The sequence below is a fragment of the Microtus pennsylvanicus genome, chromosome 17 (assembly GCF_037038515.1).
Source record: "Microtus pennsylvanicus isolate mMicPen1 chromosome 17, mMicPen1.hap1, whole genome shotgun sequence".
Taxonomy (NCBI): Eukaryota; Metazoa; Chordata; class Mammalia; order Rodentia; family Cricetidae; genus Microtus; species Microtus pennsylvanicus.
Window position 1 is genome coordinate 10,537,355 of NC_134595.1, and position 17,866 is coordinate 10,555,220.

General features: G+C 38.6%; 1 protein-coding gene across 1 annotated transcript in view; it reads left to right on the forward strand.

Annotated features, from left to right (window-relative positions):
• Positions 1 to 17,866, forward strand: part of Spag16 (sperm associated antigen 16) — an 864,135-nt gene that overhangs the window by 69,537 nt on the left and 776,732 nt on the right. Inside the window, exons 8-9 of the mRNA XM_075951817.1 lie at positions 244 to 310; positions 10,439 to 10,548. Of these exons, the coding sequence (XP_075807932.1) occupies positions 244 to 310; positions 10,439 to 10,548 (177 nt within the window). The remainder of the gene's footprint in view (positions 1 to 243; positions 311 to 10,438; positions 10,549 to 17,866) is intronic.

Genomic DNA, 17,866 nt, shown 5'->3' on the forward strand with positions numbered 1-17,866 from the left:
TGATTAATAGTTGACTGTGTAATTGGCTTTTAACTAAAATAATGCCATCTTTCAGATAAAGTTCACATTTGATGTTTTATGACTTAAAAGCATGGATTTGAGAGAGATTAATATTTTTGATATTTTGCAATCATCTATTAAACATTACATTTTACTTAACATTTTAAATTCATTTACTATATAATGCACTTACAGTATAATGTATTATATCTAAATGCACATGTTTGCATTATTTGCTTTTAGATTTCTGGGCTTCAAGCAACACTGAAGAACATAGACATCAGACATATTCAGGTTCCTATAATCAAAGGTAAAAACATAATGTTATGAATGTCTGATTTCTTTGTCCTGACCTGGTGATATTTCAGTTTTATCTATGAACAACTTTCTAGATATGTTTAAGATAAAATAAAGGTTATGGAAACAAGGTTATAAATAAACAGATCAATAGGAAATCCAGATATGACACCATAAAGACTTATTTTAAACAAAAATATGTTTTAGGTAATATAGAAAGACTTCTGGTCTGAGAATGATGTAATATCCTGGCACCCAACTAGCCTTCCTCCCACAGATGCCATTAGAACTAAAGGGTAAATAAGGCAACAGAGTTTAGGCATTGGCAACTATACAGTACAAGTTTAAGAAGATAAAATAGAGAAAGAAAAATATAGACAGCTCCATAGTCAACTATGGTATCATGTCTCAGAAAACTTCCAAACCAAACCACATGGAAATGGGAAGCAGTCTTACTGAAATGAAAAGGGGAATATCATAGTTCAGAGCTGCTAAAACAATTACAATCTGTAGAAAATGTCATAGAGAAGAATTGCAGTGAACGAACAGTGGCTTCTTCTATGAGGGAGTTTAATATGAGTACTTAGTTGATTACATGGCATCTTGTATACCAGAGGTCTGCTTGAGTTTTGCAATAGAGGGAGATTTCTGTAGGATTAAGAAGAGACTAGAAATCTCCAGGTCAAGCCCTGATAGGAGCTATTGCAGGATAACTGCCTGGTGAACAGGCTTTATGTGTGTTTTTAATAGCACATTAACCTTCAGCATCCCATCTTGCCCTAGAAAACCATGGACAAAATTCATGTAGGGTTTATAGCAGAATGAGTTTGGAGCTGGATTCTTACCAAGTTAGTGCATTAAAAAACTTAGGCCCTTACATAAATTTACCCAAAACACAATAAAATTAAGCGTTGAATTTCAAATTGATCAGTAAAAACTTAAACTGCCCTCTTAAATAAAAGCCATCACCCTTCAGATGAAGACGATTGCTGAGAATCTCTACAACATGTCATCTTCTGTCCAGTTCATAACTAAACATTTGAATATATATAAATACATGACTCACAGTCAAGATAAGAAATAGTAAATGGTGAGGCCGTAGTGGTGCACGCCTTTAATCCCAGCACTCAGTAGGCTGAGGCAGGTGGATCTCTGAATTCGAGGTCAGTCTAATTTACAGAACAGTTTCCAGGACAGCCAGGGCTACACAGAGAAACCTTGTCTCAAAAACCCAAACCAAATTAAACCAAAATAAAACAACAATAACAAAACAGCAATAACAACAAAAATGAAACCAATCCTGAAATGCTTCAGGTATTGAATTTAACAAATGAAAAGAATGCTGAATGAGCATTTGTGATTATGTTCAAGGACAACTCACATATCAAAAGAAAAAGAAATCTCAGTGTGGGAGCTGTGACACAGAACGCCATATAGTGTTCCCTTTTGTCTACACGTCTTTACTTGTAAGTGTTCATTGCAATGAGCCATTGGTTCAAGTCCTCTGGTTTCTGCTACACCCTCTCTACTGGACCCTCCCTGGGACACCTCTTGAATATCCTGTTGTTGCCTTAGGTCACACAGATTCTACAGATGTGGCCCCTTCACATGCTCCGGCAGTTCACCATTGAGGTGGATGTTGGGGTGGGCCAACTCAGTCCAGGTTTTGGGCCTGGGTGGTAGCTGGGTTGGTTAACACCCCAGTTTTTCCTCATTGACACCACCACGGCAAGCTCTCAGCATTGCCCTGGCTAGCTCACCCATCGCAGCACACAGCAAGGAGTAGGGCTAGCTCTCCTGCTCTCACACCCTCAGGACTGGCTCACCTGCACCCATGCCACCAGGGCCAGGTCTATTGTTTTTCCCAGGCAAGGGTCTGCTTTCCTGAGAGTCACATTTGGTAAGGTACAGGGTCAGCTCATCCATTCTTGTGCCCCGTGGTCCCTTCTCCAGCCTGCCACAGGCGAAAAGCGGTACAGGATGGAGGAGGGCATTTCTCTAGCCCACTCTACCATATGGCAGATGAGGAATGGGGTCAGATCTCTCACACATTTTTACCGAACCAGATCATCTGTGCCCTTGTTAACAGGGTCAGCTGTATTGTGCTGCCCAGGCAAAGTCCGAGGTCTTCTCTCTCGAGTTCTGCAACTGGTGAGGCTCAAGGTCAGCTCTCCTATTCTTGTGGCCTTGGACATCGTCCCAGCCTTATTTTTAAACCATGCAATGAGGGCTCATCCATATATGATAAGAAATTAAGAATTTTAATAACTACACATCAATATGTTTGGTAAAATGAAAATTATTAAACATGTCTTCAGACATTCATAGAGGAAATCAGTATGCTGTGTAGAAAGCAAAGCATATCCTGTTTTAGTCCTTACAGCTGAACAGTATTCTTTATCATACTTCTTACTCAACACTCGAGGTACTCCTTATTCCATGTAGCAAGAATAATAAAACCACAGAGTCAGATTTTGGGGTTCAACTAAAAAACCAGAAAAGCAAAGCAACCTAGCCACTAGAGAAGTCTTACGCCTACCAAGGCTGGGCAACTGCAGACTAAGCAGCCTAAGCAGACAGCCTCTCTCTCATTCTATTTTATGTTCCCTCTAGTGCTGGGATTAAAGGAGAATGACTCCCTAGTACTGGAATTAAAGGTGTAAGGCATCACCACCTGGGTTTGTTTCTGCATTGATTTTTGTGTAGCCCAGGGTGGCCTTGAACTCACAGAGACCCATCTGCCTCTTTCTCCCAAATCCTGAGACTAAAGGTGTGTCCCACTACTGCCTGACCTCTAGTGGCTTAGCTTTGTCCTTCTGATCTTCAGGCAAGCTTTATTTATTAAACCATAAATAAAATATTACTATATTTGCCTTTTTTATGTAAAATAAAAAAGCTATAACTAATATATGAAAAATTATATACAGTAAATAAAATGACTGTATACAATATATATAGGCAATAACTACATCAACAATGTCTAGTCTATTTGCATTTGATAAATTCAGAGAAAATACTTCATATCTATACTATCTTGGTGAGTCTAAAGTTTTGTACCTAATTTACTTCCTATCATAACTTGCTTTCTGTTTCTGGTAAACAAGGAAAACTATAACTATGCCTATCTAGTCTTCAACTCCCTCAAAGACCTAAGAAGGAAGTAATATTAACAAACTAAGCAGGAAGTGCAAGCAAGTGACTTCAAAAAAATGCCTAGGCAGTTACCTGAAGTTCCTCTGTAACATTGGGGCATCCATCTTCAGCCTACAGGCCGAGAATATTTGACAGACTTTTCCGTGAAACAGAATATTCTGAAGGGCTCTTCCTCTTTGTTTTGACAATGTTTGGCAGTCATTTTCTTTTGTGTCCTGCTTGTCCAATTAGGACAGCATACTGTCAGCTGTTGAGGCAAGAGCATTCTCTTGCTCAGTGGCTTACATTTGCAACAAAAAAGTAAACTCCATGAGGAGTTTCTTCGATGCCCATTATGTTTAGGGGGGGTCTTCCTTGATCAAACCTTATTTTCCTTAACCAAGAATAAATCCACAGGCTCTCATTTCCTGTGAAAGCAAAAGCAAAACCTCTTCTCCAAAGTAATATATCTTTTGACTTAAATATTGAAGTCAATGCATTTTCAAAATATATAGTTTGGGTTAATCCAGCAACATTTATAATCAAGTGTCTTTTAGCAGTTGTTGTCCCTTCAGCGGTCACATAATTCAAAGACAACACAATAATGTACAGTATTCAAATTCTCTGTGTATTTTCCATCTTTATGTGGCTTTTTACTCTATTTCTTTTATTTCTATTTTTATTTTTTTTTGTTTTTGATATCGGGTTTTTCTGTGTATCTTTGGCTGTCCTATAACTCATTCTATAGACCAGGATGGCCTTGAACTCATAGAGATCTGCCTTCCTATGCCACCCAAGTGCTGGGATTAAAAGAGTGCACCACACTCAGCTACTCTATTTATTTTATAAAGGACTTTCTCTTTCCTTTTTCTTTTCTCTCCCAAGGCTACACATATTTTTAAACACACTGTAAACTTTTAGAGCTTTTTATTTCATCTGCATTTGTCTTTCCTGTGTATCTCTTTTTCTGAGCACCAGTCTTAAATCTGCTAAGCAGTTTGCCTAAGATTAAAGCTGCAGCTTTGGAGCCTAGCTCCACCACATTTTTTAGTTTTCCAAGAGTCTAGCTTCATGGCGGAGGTACTAGCAGGAGCCACATTTATTGCCACAACTCTGTGGAATGTCTAGGTCCATGCCTCCACCTAGAAGTCTGCTGCTGTCTGTTGTTCATAAATACCATTTAATTGTATGGTGTCAGGGACTCTTAACAGATCTGTGAGGTGTTTGCTGCTAATGCTGAGTCAGGAAACCTTTCTTTTTTCTTTTTCTTTTTTGATTGTTTCTATTGATCTATACGTCTTTCTCCATTCCCTTCCCCTCCTCCCCTCTTCCCTTTTGCTAGCTCTTGTTACTCCCACACTCCCAATTTACTCAGGAGATCTTATCTTTTTCTCCTTGCTATGTAGATCTATGTATGTCTCTCTTAGGGTCCTCTTTGTTGTCTAGGTTCTCTGGGGTTGTAGACTGTAAGCTGGTTTTACTTTGTTTTATGTCTAAAAGCCACTTATAAGTGAGCACATATTATATTTGTCATTCTGTGTCTTGGTTACCTCACTCAATAAGTTTTTTTCCTAGATCCACCCATTTGAATGTGAATTTCAAGATGCCATTATTTTTTATGCTATGTAGTAGCGTACCATATTTTCTTTTTCCATTCTTCGGTTGAGGGGCTCTAGGTTGTTTCCAGGTTCTTGCTGTTATGGATGATGCTGATATGAACATAGTTAAACACATGTTCTTGTGGTTTGATTGAGCATGTTTTGGGCATATACCTAAGACTGGTAATGTTGGGTCTTGAGGTAGAATGTTTCTTAATTTTCTGAGAAATCTCCATACTGGTTTCCAAGTTTGTACAAGTTTGCACTCTTACCAGCAATGGAAGAGTGTTCCCCATACCCCATATCCTCTCCAGCAGAAACTGTCAATAGTGTTTTTTATCTTGGCCATTCAGACATGTGTAAGATAGCATCTTATAGTTGTTTTGATTTGCATTTCTTTGATGGCTAAGGTTGTTGAGCATTTTCTTAAGTGTCTTTCAGCCATTTGAGATTTTTTGTTGGGAATTCTCTGTTTAGGTCTGTACCCCATTTTTAATTGGATTATTTGTTCTTTTGATGTCAAGCTTCTTGAGGTTTTTGTATATTTTGGAGATCAGGGGTTGTTGAAGATCTTTTCCCATTCTGTAGACTGCCATTTTGTCTTATTGACCATGTCCTTTGCTTTACAGAAGCTTCTCAGTTTCAGGAGGTCCCATTTATTAATTGTTTCTTTCAGTGTCTGTGCTACTGGGGTTATATTTAAGAAGTGATCTCCTGTGCCAATGCATTCAAGTGTACTTTCCAATTTCTCTTCTATGTGGTTCAGTGTGACTGGATTTATGTTGAGCTCTTTGACGCATTTGGACTTGAGTTTTGAGCATGGTGATAGATGGATAAGGATTTATTTGCATTTCTCTACATGTAGACATTCAGTTATGCCAGACCCATTTGTTGAAGATGCTTTTTCCCCCATTGTACAATTGTGACTTCTTTGTCAAAAGTAGGTGTTCGTAGATGTGTGGATTGGTATCCGGGTCTTTAATTAAATGGTCCTCTTGTCTGTTTTTATTCCAATATCAGGCTGTTTTCAGTATTGTAGCTCTGTAGTAGAGTTTGAAGTCAGGTTTGTGATGCATCTAGAAGTTCCTTTATTATACAAGATTGTTTTGGTTATCCTGCATTTTTATTTTTTCCATATGAAATTGATCATTATTCTTTTGAGGTCTGTGAAGAATTTTGCTTGGAATTTGATGGGCATTGCATTGAAACTGTAGATTGCTTTTGGTAAGATGGCTGTTTTTACTATGTTAATTCTGCCTACACAAGAGCATGGGAGATTTTCCATTTTCTGGTGTCTTCAATTTCTTTCTTCATAGATTTAAAGTTCTTTAAAGGTTTTTCCCTTGTGTGATTAGCATTATGCCACGATATGTTATTTGTGGCTATTGTGAAGGGTAATGTTTCTCTGATTTCTTTCTCAGCCTGCTTATCATCTGTATAAAGAAAGGCTACTGATTTTTATACATTAAGTTCTAGCTAGAACTGTAAGACAATAAAAGGAGATCAAGGAAATACAAATCAGAAAAGAAGTCAAACTCCTACTTTTTGCTGATAATATGATAGGATGCATAAGTGACCCCCAGAATTCTTCCAGGAAACTCCTACAGCTCATAAACAAATTCAGTAATGTAGCAGGATACAAGGAAGCCTTTCTTAAAGGAGCCACACCTCTGTTTGCCACCAGCAAAGAAAGCCTACTGGATTAATGATGGTTACTAAGAATCTGTGCTTGACTGTGTTCTTGTGTGCTTAGAATACTTTCTTTTAAGACTTTATTAGGTTTCATGTGGAAATTCTTGCCCCACGTTGGGCACCATTTGTAGCACAAATAATAAAAACCCAGAGACAAATATTGGGGTTCAACTCGAAAACCAGTAAAGCAAAACAGTTTAGTCACTAGAGAAGTCTTTTCTCTACCAAGATTGGGTGACCACAGATTAAGAAGACTAAACTGCATAAGCAGACAGAACATCAATTTCCTCCTATTTTATATTCCCACTAGTAATGGGATTAAAGACGTATGAGTCCCTATTACTGGGGTTAAAGGCTTGAGGCACCACCACCTGCATTTCTTCCTGCATTGATCTTGTGTAGCCCAGGGAAACCTTGAACTGCCTCTGTTTCCAAAATCCTGGGATTAAAGGTATGTCCCACCACTGCCTGACCTCTAACTTTGCCCTTCTGATCTTTAGGCAAGCTTTATTTATAAAACCATAAGTAAATTATAGTATAGTTTAGTATCATGAGATGCTCAGTCTTATGATGGTATGCAGATGATGTGACCTCATTTAAAAAGATTATTATTACCTTTCAAATAGTTTTTCCTGAATTCTGCGTTTTTCATTTTCAGTTACATGTATGATTGGCCTCCTCATTTTTTTTCTCCCACGTATCCTCCTATCTTAAGTATTTTCTAATCATCCCTCTGGATTAAATTAGGAGTAATTGCTTCAGTAGCATTCTTCAGTTATATAAGTCTTTCACAGCTCTGTTTGCTCTATAGGTGATCAGAGAGACTCATCATGGTAGGTGTTAAGAAGTTTGTGTTAGATGGAAGTACTCAGGAATCTGTCCAGGGACCTGAGCATATTCAGTTATCATTGGTTGAACATGTGTATACATGAAGGATAGTTGCTGAACTTCAACATGGACTGTCACAACAAATTAAATTCCTGTAAATTGTATTGCTTGCCTACTTGCTGTTCTAAAAATCTTATCCAGAAATCATTTATAGTTATACAGATTTTGAAACTGCAGGTTATCAGCCAGATCTATAGAGGTTGTTACTAAAAGCATCAGAAGATAAGCCTAGAGATGTGGCCATGGGGACATGGGCTTTGCTGGATACTGCTGAACATTAATTGATATTATATGTCATTGTCCATGAACCCTGCAAAGACAATATTGCCTGAACCTCTCAGTCATTATACAAATATTGTATGATAGGGAGTAGAAATTATGTTTATACTACTATACTAGGAAATGAGAACCATTATTTCCTCCTAGTTTAATGTATATTCTGTAATGTTTATTTGGAAAATATTGACTACTCCAATATTTTTTAGAGTATATATTTTTGTAATTTAGTTTTGCTTACTGAATAATAAAATGAAGTAATAAATATGTCTAGTGCCTTTATCCTCTACCCAAAGGTTAACTTATCAACTTTCAGTTCTTGTTATAATTCCTGTGCTATTGGGATGCTTTTCCGGATTCTAAGAGAGGCTTTGTTTGTGTTCTTAAGGATTCTTTTTTCTTCTAGCAGTTTCAGAGTTTCGTGTCTTTAAGGTTTTTGATCTACTTTGTATTGATTTCTGCACAGAGGGAAGATTCTCTCTCTCTCTCTCTCTCTCTCTCTCTCTCTCTCTCTCTCTCTCTCTCTCTCTCTCTCTCTCTCTCTAAAGAAAGCCTAGACATTGACATCATCCAGATACTTTTGTCTTTACAATTTTTCTCTCTACCATAAATCTAATGCTATAACTCACATTATTCACCTGTCTATTAATATGTTAGTGAATTCACCCTCATTAGTCCTTTTAAGTCAATTAGAGTGCAAGTCATATGTACCTATATGTGTGTGACTAGAAAGATATGAACACAAAAGTCTCCTCCTGTTACTCCCCTTCCTCATGATTACATGAGATTGCTTCTGTCTCAGGAGATCTGGGAGACATAGGTGCAAGTATTGCCATGTGGTCTTATGCTCACTGCTATCTGTATTTAACATCTAGAGATATAGATTAAAAAAATTGTATAATCTTTCAAACATCTATCATTTATTTAAAATGTTCATTGTCATTTGTCCTTTGGCCTTGTCCAACTTTGTGTATAAGCATACCAAGTCTCATGGCAGAGGAACCTGAATATGTCATGGTTTGAGACTGTTTCTGTGCTCTGTAGTTGGTTCACAATCTGATTTTATTAATCTTCCTAGGTAACGCCTTCTTGAATTATTGGAACTGCATTTTGAAATACAACTTAAAGTATTTTAGATTGTAATATTATTAGTTAAATACCTTTAAAATTCATATAGCAATAGGATATTGGGATATTTGGATTTTAATCATATGGTGATGTACACCTTTTTTGATTTATGTTTTTATGTTTGCTTTTACAACCCAACTAAAGTTTCTCCTTTCTCCCCTCTTCCAAGTTCCCCCACACCTCCCTTTTCCCCTCCCCCTGCCCCATCTACTCTTCCTCCACTGTTTCTCTTCAAATACAGGTCCTCCCATGGATAGACAAGGTATATCAAGTTGCAGTGAGACTAGGCACTTTCCTTTTCATTCAGACTTGATGAGGCAAGCCAATAGGAGAAATGGGTCCCCAAAACAGGCACGAGAGTCAGAGACATCCCTTGCTCTCACTGTCAGGAGTCTCACACAGACTACGTTACAAAACTGTTACATATACGTGGAGGGCCTAGGTCAGACCCATGCATGTGCCCTGGCTATTGGTTCAGTCTCTATGAGCCTCATGAGTCACGATTAGTTGGTTCTGTGAGTTTTCTTGTGGTGCCCTTGACACCACTGGCTTCTACAATCATTCAGCCTCCTCTTCTGCAGGATCCCCAAGCTGTGTACATCTAATGTTAGTGTCTCTACACATTTTTCTCAGTTGCTGGGTGAAGCCTCTCTGATGACTTGTGCTAGGCAACAATCTGTGAATAGAGCGGAACGTCATTAGGGATTATCTCATTGACTTTTTCTTCCTTTTTGCTTTGCCATTCATGTTTGGTTCTATCCTAAGTCTTTGTGGTATCTTACTTCCCAGTCCTCGTTTTGCACAGTGAAACACCCCCCCCACACACACAACATGCACACACACAGACATACGCAGATGCACACACACACACACAAAGTAGAAGGGCACTGGGAAGATGACTACATGGTTAAGAGCACTTTTGGCTCTTACAGAAGACTTGGGATTGACTGCAAACATCTCTAATTTTGGATGCAGGGGTTTTCATGCCTCCGTTGTACTCTGTGTATGTATGCATGCATGTATATATGCATATATGTATATATATATATGTATATATACATATATATATACACACAAACACAAAACACTAATACACATAAAGCAAATAAATAAACCATTTATTTTGTGTGTATATGTGGTATGTGTGTGTACATGCAAGTGTGTGCCACCACACAAGTGTGGAGGTCAGAGGACAACTTGTGGGAATCAGTTCAGTCCTCTCACCATGTGGTCCTGGAGATCAAACTGAGGTCAACAGACTTGTTGACAGGGGTGGGTAAAAACTGATGTATCTCATGAGCCTATATAATTGTACCTTATAGAGATTAGCTTTAATACTTTTATAATGAATGTATAAAAATCTTGGTCTCTACATGTTTGTTACAATCCTATCTTTCACAGGTAAATGTTTTGCTTTTGTTTTGCAGTTGGTCACAATTGTGAGAAAGAAAACAAGTCCGAAGGCCCTACTCAGAAATGCCTTCGTGAAGCCAGGGAAGAAAATGGGCCTAAAACAAAGATGAAGAATGGTAAAAAGGTATGCATTTATCTGTACTCCTAGCTGGTGTTTCACATTCTGATCCTTACAGGAATACAGTCTATACAGTGTCAGTTTGCGTGTGCTATAGGACTGCAAAGTTTATTTACAACAAGCTCTTTTGCAGGGGAAACTAGAACTTGGGTAAACAGTATCTGCAGCTTGTTAACTCGGGCACATGCTTACTAGTGGTCAGGGCAGCTCAGTGAGTGTCTGCTTAGCCACTCACTGCAGCCCCAGGAGCCAGCAATCCTGCTCAGGTTTCCATGCAGTTACCTCTGTCCTAAAAGGAAGGCTCCTTCTTTCCCTGTGGGCCAACCTGATTTCCCTCATCTTCCTTAAATAACAAAACAAAACAAAACACATAGAATAGAATTATGCACTATTTAAAAATTTATCTGCATAGTTAATACATTTCCTTTGCAATCAAAACAGTGATTAAAATCTTATATAGATGTGTATAGTCAAAGAAATAAAACATGAAAAAGAAAGAATGTAAAATATGGTGGGGTTGTTTTAGTTATGTATTTGGTTACTCTGATAAAATACCAAAGGGAAAATTAAAGGGATAAGAACTTCTTAATAGCCACAGAGTAAGGGAGTCATGCTAACAGGTATTCAAGGCAGTTGATGGAATTGGATCTGCAAGTTAGAAAATAGTGAACAATGATGTTTCCTGGGTTCTTTTCCCTTTCACGGACTTTCAAAGTTTCTCCCAGGCAGTGTGCTGCCCACATCAAGGGCAGGTCTTTCCATTACAGTTAGTCTAATGGTGACCATCCCTTATGGGCACAGGCAGAGGCTGAGCTAATCTAGAGAACCACCTATATGTGTGCCTTGGCTTCTTAGGAGACTCCAGATCCCATAAAGTTGACAGTCAACACGAGCTGTCACAGGAATATAGTTTCTTGTTATAAAAATTCTGTACAATCATGAATTTGGTAATAGTTGTACTTATAAAATATTTGTTACTAGAGAGTACTATAACTTCTGCATTTACTTTTTATTTAATTTTTAAAGATTATTTGTATTATGTATGTATGTGTGTATGCAGTGTGCGTGGGTACACCTGGCTATTCATGGGCTAGACCAAAAGAGGAAATCAGATGCCTTGACTCCTGAGTTGCCAGCATTGTGGAGGACTCTGTCTAGTTATGTGGTTACTGGAATCCTAGCTTTGGCCCTCACATGTTCTCCTAAATACTAAGTTATATGTCTAGTCCTGACATTTATTTTTAATTGAGAATATTTTCTGTTAGAATAACTTTTAGTGGTGGTCTACTAGAAAATCAATTTTTATAAATTCAACCAATAGCATGTACATGCATAATACTAAAATTACATTTTTCTCCTTTGGGCTATGCATTAGAATCAGGTATTGTGTAAAATATTAGAGTATAAACATTTTCAGGGAACGTTAAGCCTTGACACAGTGACCTTTGATGATCTTCAGGTTAGTGTCCTGTTCCTATGTCATTACTGTCCATGTGAGGTAGATTCAGTGCAGTCCCAACTTTTGGTCATGGAAGTCCTCATCACTTAGGATGTTCTCATCCAGTGATATACACATAAACTCTTTTAGGTGGTGTGCCATGCTTAGTTACAAATGGGTGAGCCATTTGTGAACTCTTGTAAGTCCTTATATTTGTAATGCAGAGTTGACATGCTCCATGACAGAGAGCTTTGTAAACACAGAGCATAAGAATTATGTACCAATGCAGAGTATGTTTTTCTTTGTGATGTATTAGCACACATAATAAAGTGCCTACAACATGATTAAAAACAGTCGAGACCTCAAAGAGCCTGAACTGTATAGAATGAACCTGCCTCTTCTTTCTTTTTTGACCATTTTTATTAATATTTATTTATTTTTATTTATTTTTTATTTAAAGAGATTTTGTTTTGTTTTTTATTTATTTTTAAAAGTCTTTTCTCATTTTATATACCAATCCCAGTTCCCCTTTTCTCTCTCCTCCTGATCCTCCCACCTTCCACACACCCCACTCCCATTCACTCCTCAGAGAGGGTAAGGCTTCCCATGGAAAGTCAACAAAGTCTAACACATCATTTTGAGGCAGGACCAAGGCCCTCCTCCATATATTTTGGCTCAGCAAGGTATCTCTCCAAAGAGAATGGGCACCAAAAAGCCAGTTCAAGCACTAGGGAAAAATCCTTGGCCCACTGCCAGTGGCCCCACAGACTTCCCTAGCCATACAACTTTCACCCTCAACCAGAGGGCCTTGTTTGGGCCTATGTAGATTCCGCCACTGTGAGTCTGGAGGCAGTGAGCTTCCAGTAGCTCAGATCAACTGTATCTGTGGGTATCCCCATCATGGTATTGATGCTCTTGCTCATATTATTGCTCTTTACTCTCTTTGAATGAATTCTGGGAGTTCAGCCCAGAGCTAGCTGTGTATCTCTGCATCTGCTTCCATCACTTGCTGATGTTTCTATGTTGACAATTAAGGTAGTTATCAATTTGATTATAGGGGAAGGCTAGTTTAGGTACCCTCTCCATTATCGCGTAGGATCTTAGCTGGGGTCATCCTTGTGGATTCCTGGAAATTTCTTCTTCTTCTTCTTCTTCTTCTTCTTCTTCTTCTTCTTCTTCTTCTTCTTCTTCTTCTTCTTCTTCTTCTTCTTCTTCTTCTTCTTCTTCTTCTTCTTTCTTCTTCTTTCTTCTTTCTTCTTCCCCTTCTCCTTCTCCTCCTCCTCCTTCTCCTTCTTATTATGAAAAATTTCCACCTCCTCCCCTCTTCCCAATTCCCTCCCCCACTTCTCCTTCCCCTCCCTCTCTAGTCCAAAGAGTAGTCAGGGTTCCCTGCCCTGTGTGAAGTACAAGGTCCTCCTGCCTCTATCCAGGTCTAGGAAGGTTAGCATCCAAACAGACTAGGCTCCCACAAAGCCACTACATGCAGTAGGATCAAAACCCAATGCCATTGTCCTTGGCTTCTCAGACAGCACTCAAATTTGCATGTATGTACTATTATACATACATTTGTATAATTTGTATATTATACATACAACAGTGCATTTGCTTTATTTACTTAGTTGGCACCATGGACTCTGTTATGGAAGTAAAGACACATTTAGAGCATCTCTTTGAACTATTCTCATGATTGAAAGTGCTAGCATTCATTTATAATGCTAATTCTATTCTCTGTAAATTAATAAGCGAATTCGATAAAACACCATTGAAATGTATTATATGTAAATAAATATTATTTCAAAGAGAATTAACTGTTTTAATAGAGTCATGGAGTAGTAGATGGGCCCTGGAACTTATCCTTAAATGTAGCCTCTTTTTCACACCTCGTTAGCTCTCACACAGCTGCCCTTCCTACTTAGTTTCTACATTGTTCTTTTATTTTTTTTTATTGAGAAAAGGAAAAAAAGTATCCGCTTCCTTCCAGCCTCCCCTTTCCCTCCCCCTCCTCCCACCCCTCTCCCCTTCCCCCAAACTCCTCTCCCCTCCCTCTCCAGTCCATAGAGCAGTCAGGTTTCCCTGCCCTGTGGAAAGACCAAGGTCCGCACCACTCCGTCCATGTCTAGGAAGGTGAACAACCAAACTGGCTAGGCTCCCACAAAGCCAGAACATGAAGTAGGGTCAAAGCCCCGTGCCAATGTCCTTGGCTTCTCATCAGCCCTCATTGTTCGCCATGTTCAGAGTCCGGTTTTATCCCATGCTTTTTCAGTCACAGTTTAGCTGGCCTTGGTGAGTTCCCACTAGATCGGCCCCCTTGTCTCAGTGGGTGGGTGCGCCCCTCGTGGTTCTGACTTACTTGCTCATCTTCTCCCTCCTTCCGCTTCTACATTGTTCTTGATGGTCTGTCTTTTTTTTTTTTGTTTTCCTGAAGTGTCTCCTCGAGTAAGTTTCAAAAGGTTCTGTGGAGATAAATCATCTCATTGTTCACACACCTGAAATAGTCTCACTTTGCTTTGAGTTAATATTCTGTTGATAGTAGTTCTTAATTTGAATTAGTTCCTCACTTGTATCTTGAGGGAACAACCTTCTTTTCTTAGACAATGCTGCTGTTTGTTTTTGGTGTAATTGTTGTTTTCTGGGAAAATAACCATTACTGTATGGGATACAATATATAATGTGCCAATATTTTGAAAAAATGTGACTGTATTTATATGACCTGGGGAACTTTCAAGCTGATTTGTGAGTCTACTTCTAGATGAGAATTCATTTCTGGCTTTATGAGACTAATTAGTAAAATCTGAGGTCTTAGGTACAAAATGTGGTATCAGATTAGAAGAACAGGTGTCGGTTTCTGTCACATCAAAGCTCTGTGTTTGATGTAACATTAACCTCTCAAGTCTCTGCCAAAAGTCTCTAGGCACAGGGAACAGAGACAGTGATGACATTGGAGGGTGCCCCTCGTCCCCTTTTTTATTTGCTTTAGCTGGCATGGATGAAGTTGGAAGTGGAAGCAGATTTAAGAGGACTGGGGAATTATGTTCTGACTCGAGCCCTTTTGTGATAGCTTAGAGAAGTTTGGATCTGCCAGATACTGAAAGTCAGGTGACCTTTGTCATGATACCTTCACACTCACCTACCAGCTTTTTCTAGAAACTCCTTGTACTGCCACAGCACTTCCTGGTTGACTCCCTCTCCATGGTCCCCTTACAGTGCATCTCAGAGGTTCTTCCTTACATGTTCTGCTTCAGGCCACCCTCTTGGGGCCACTGATAGACAGGAAGTTTGATTTCCATTGTCAGTGAGAGCTTCACTTTATTGTCCTAGACTCCAGGTTAGGCATCATTCTGCATTCTGCTTTCAAGGTAAAGACAGCAAGCATGAGATTCCCTGGGGCAGGGTCCTCATAATGGGTTTGGGCTATGACTCAGGTCTCCAAGTCTTGGAAGAATAGGCCTCAAACTGAGAGCTTTCTCCACAGAGGTTCTTGTGTGTTTTCCATTTCCATGTTCTCTAATGTCTTCTATTTTTGGTATCTATGAAAAGTTTAAAGAATCAACTCATTTTAGAAAATCCTTTAAAATTTTACAAGTAGTCAAATACTTCTGGAAAACAAATGTAGTATTCTTTCTAAAAAGTCATATGGAAACATACTACTGTAATTTGCTGAAATGTGCGTTTCTGGGAAACCTCTAACTTAATGTCTGTAGGTATTTTTCTTATTTCTTTAGGTGTTTTCTTTTTTAACGAGTTGTCGATTTTAACAGAGTATAGCAAGATGAAGGTACAGTTTGTTTGCCTTTGCTTGCAGACTCTAACATAGAAGGTCTTATTCTTCAGCCATAGTGCTATTTTATCCCAGGGCATTTCATTTCTGTTGCTCATCCGGATCACTTTCCACATCTAAAACTAGTAGTAAGCATAGTGCCTTCTCAAAACAGCACTGCATAAGCCTTAAGTTCCCTCCCTATTCCCATCTCTTTGGCTTGCATTTTGATTTATCATTTGAACATTGCCTTCTGTTTACCTATTGGGGAAATGACTTCATCCAATTTGTTATGATCAACCCACTGAATTTGTTTTTATTTTGAAAGCTCCGTTATTAATTCCCTAGATTTATTTTGTATTCATCATTGATTCTGTTTTCTTAGAAGCCTAGTAATATGTCAGTTGATGTAATATTTACTTGAGTCTCCTTGACTTAGGGTGACTATCGCTGTAATAAAACACTATGACCAAAAAAGTTTGGAGAGCAAAGGGCTTATTTGGCTTTATGCTTTGATTTCACTTCCTCATTGAAGGCAGTCAGGGCAGGAACTCAAACAGCATAGGAACCTGGAAGCAAGAGCTGTTGTAGAAGCCACAGTGGAGTGCTGCTTTTTTACTGGCTCCCCATGGCTTACTCAGGCTGCTTCCTCATGGAACCCAGGATCACCAGCCCAGGAGTAGTTCCACCCAATGTGGCTGGATCTTTCTACTTAGATCACTAACTAAGAAAATAATACTGTAGGCTTGCCGACAGGCCAATATTATAAAGGCATTTTCTCATTTGAGAACCACTCTTCCCAAATAACTTTAACTTGTGTCAAGTAGACATGAACACTTCTTAAAGACTCTATTGGCATTTAACATTTGGTCTCCTGCTCCATTTACTTCAGAATCTGTTTGTCTTCACCTTCTGTTTTTGTATTGTTTATTTTTCATCGATTTGTGATTTTTTAAAAAATGTATACATTGGATTAGTTTATTAAACTACCCACAGTCCGCATTAAAGATACTTGTCTTTGCTCAGTCAGTACCTTGACCTATGGGGGTTCTTTACTACTAGGTTAGCTTCAACTCTGAATAGTTGCCATTAGTATGATTTCTCTTTGACATTTATCTTTTAATATCGGAGTGCTAGGATGTTTCTCAGGTTTTCCCAGGATTTCAGAGTTCATCTCTACAGTTATAGTTAAACAGCAACCCAGTGTCTCCCGAGTAACTGAGAACAAAGTGAACTAATAAATGGCAGCACATTTCATGACTTACCTCTCCATGACTTCCTTTTCTGTCATGGTGGAAGCGTTCTTTGTAGAAGAGGCAATCGTTTTTAGGGCGGGAAGAAAAATCCTTGGAGTCTAGCATTTAAATTTAGCAGTGAGGGCTGGAGAAGTGACTCAGCTGTTAAGAGCACTGACTGCCGTCCCAGGAGGACCTGGGTTCAATTCCTAGCACTCACATGGCAACTCACACTTGTCTGTAACTCCAAGATCTGACACACTCACTCATAGAGATAAACCTGCAGACAAAATACCAATGCACATAAAATAAAATATTAAAAAAATGAGCAGTGAGAAAAACACTTCTGTTTTTGTAAATTATTGGGTTCCAGGATTGTGAGGAGAGCTTTGGAGGCTATTGGTCTTAAGTAGATGTACTAATTGAGCTTTCAGTAAGATAGTCTACTCTTCTATCTGCTGAGAGTCTAATGCTAATTTAGTTGGTGTGAGATCATAACCATATATTTCTTTTCTACAATATGTATATTTCAGTCAGAATCATGTTTGTGGCATTCCATGAGACTAGATAAGGAACTTTGAAAATGTGTGGCTCTAGCATGTTATTCTAGCACTATAGGCACATAATGATTGTAGGATGGTAATAGCAATTACAGACTGCACCCAATCAAGCTTGCAGTAGTCCACATTCATCTCATAAGATCTGTAATTTTCTGCTAAAACTAAACTATGTATTTAAGTGGGAACATGAATGTTGGCTACTCTCTGTATGCTTTATGGAAGGAAGTTTTAGTTTCTACAGTTCTTCCTGCACATGGGCACATTAATTTTTATTTATTCTTGGTAGGGATTTTAAGGTCTATGACTTCCATGTCACTATTATATCATAGTAGGA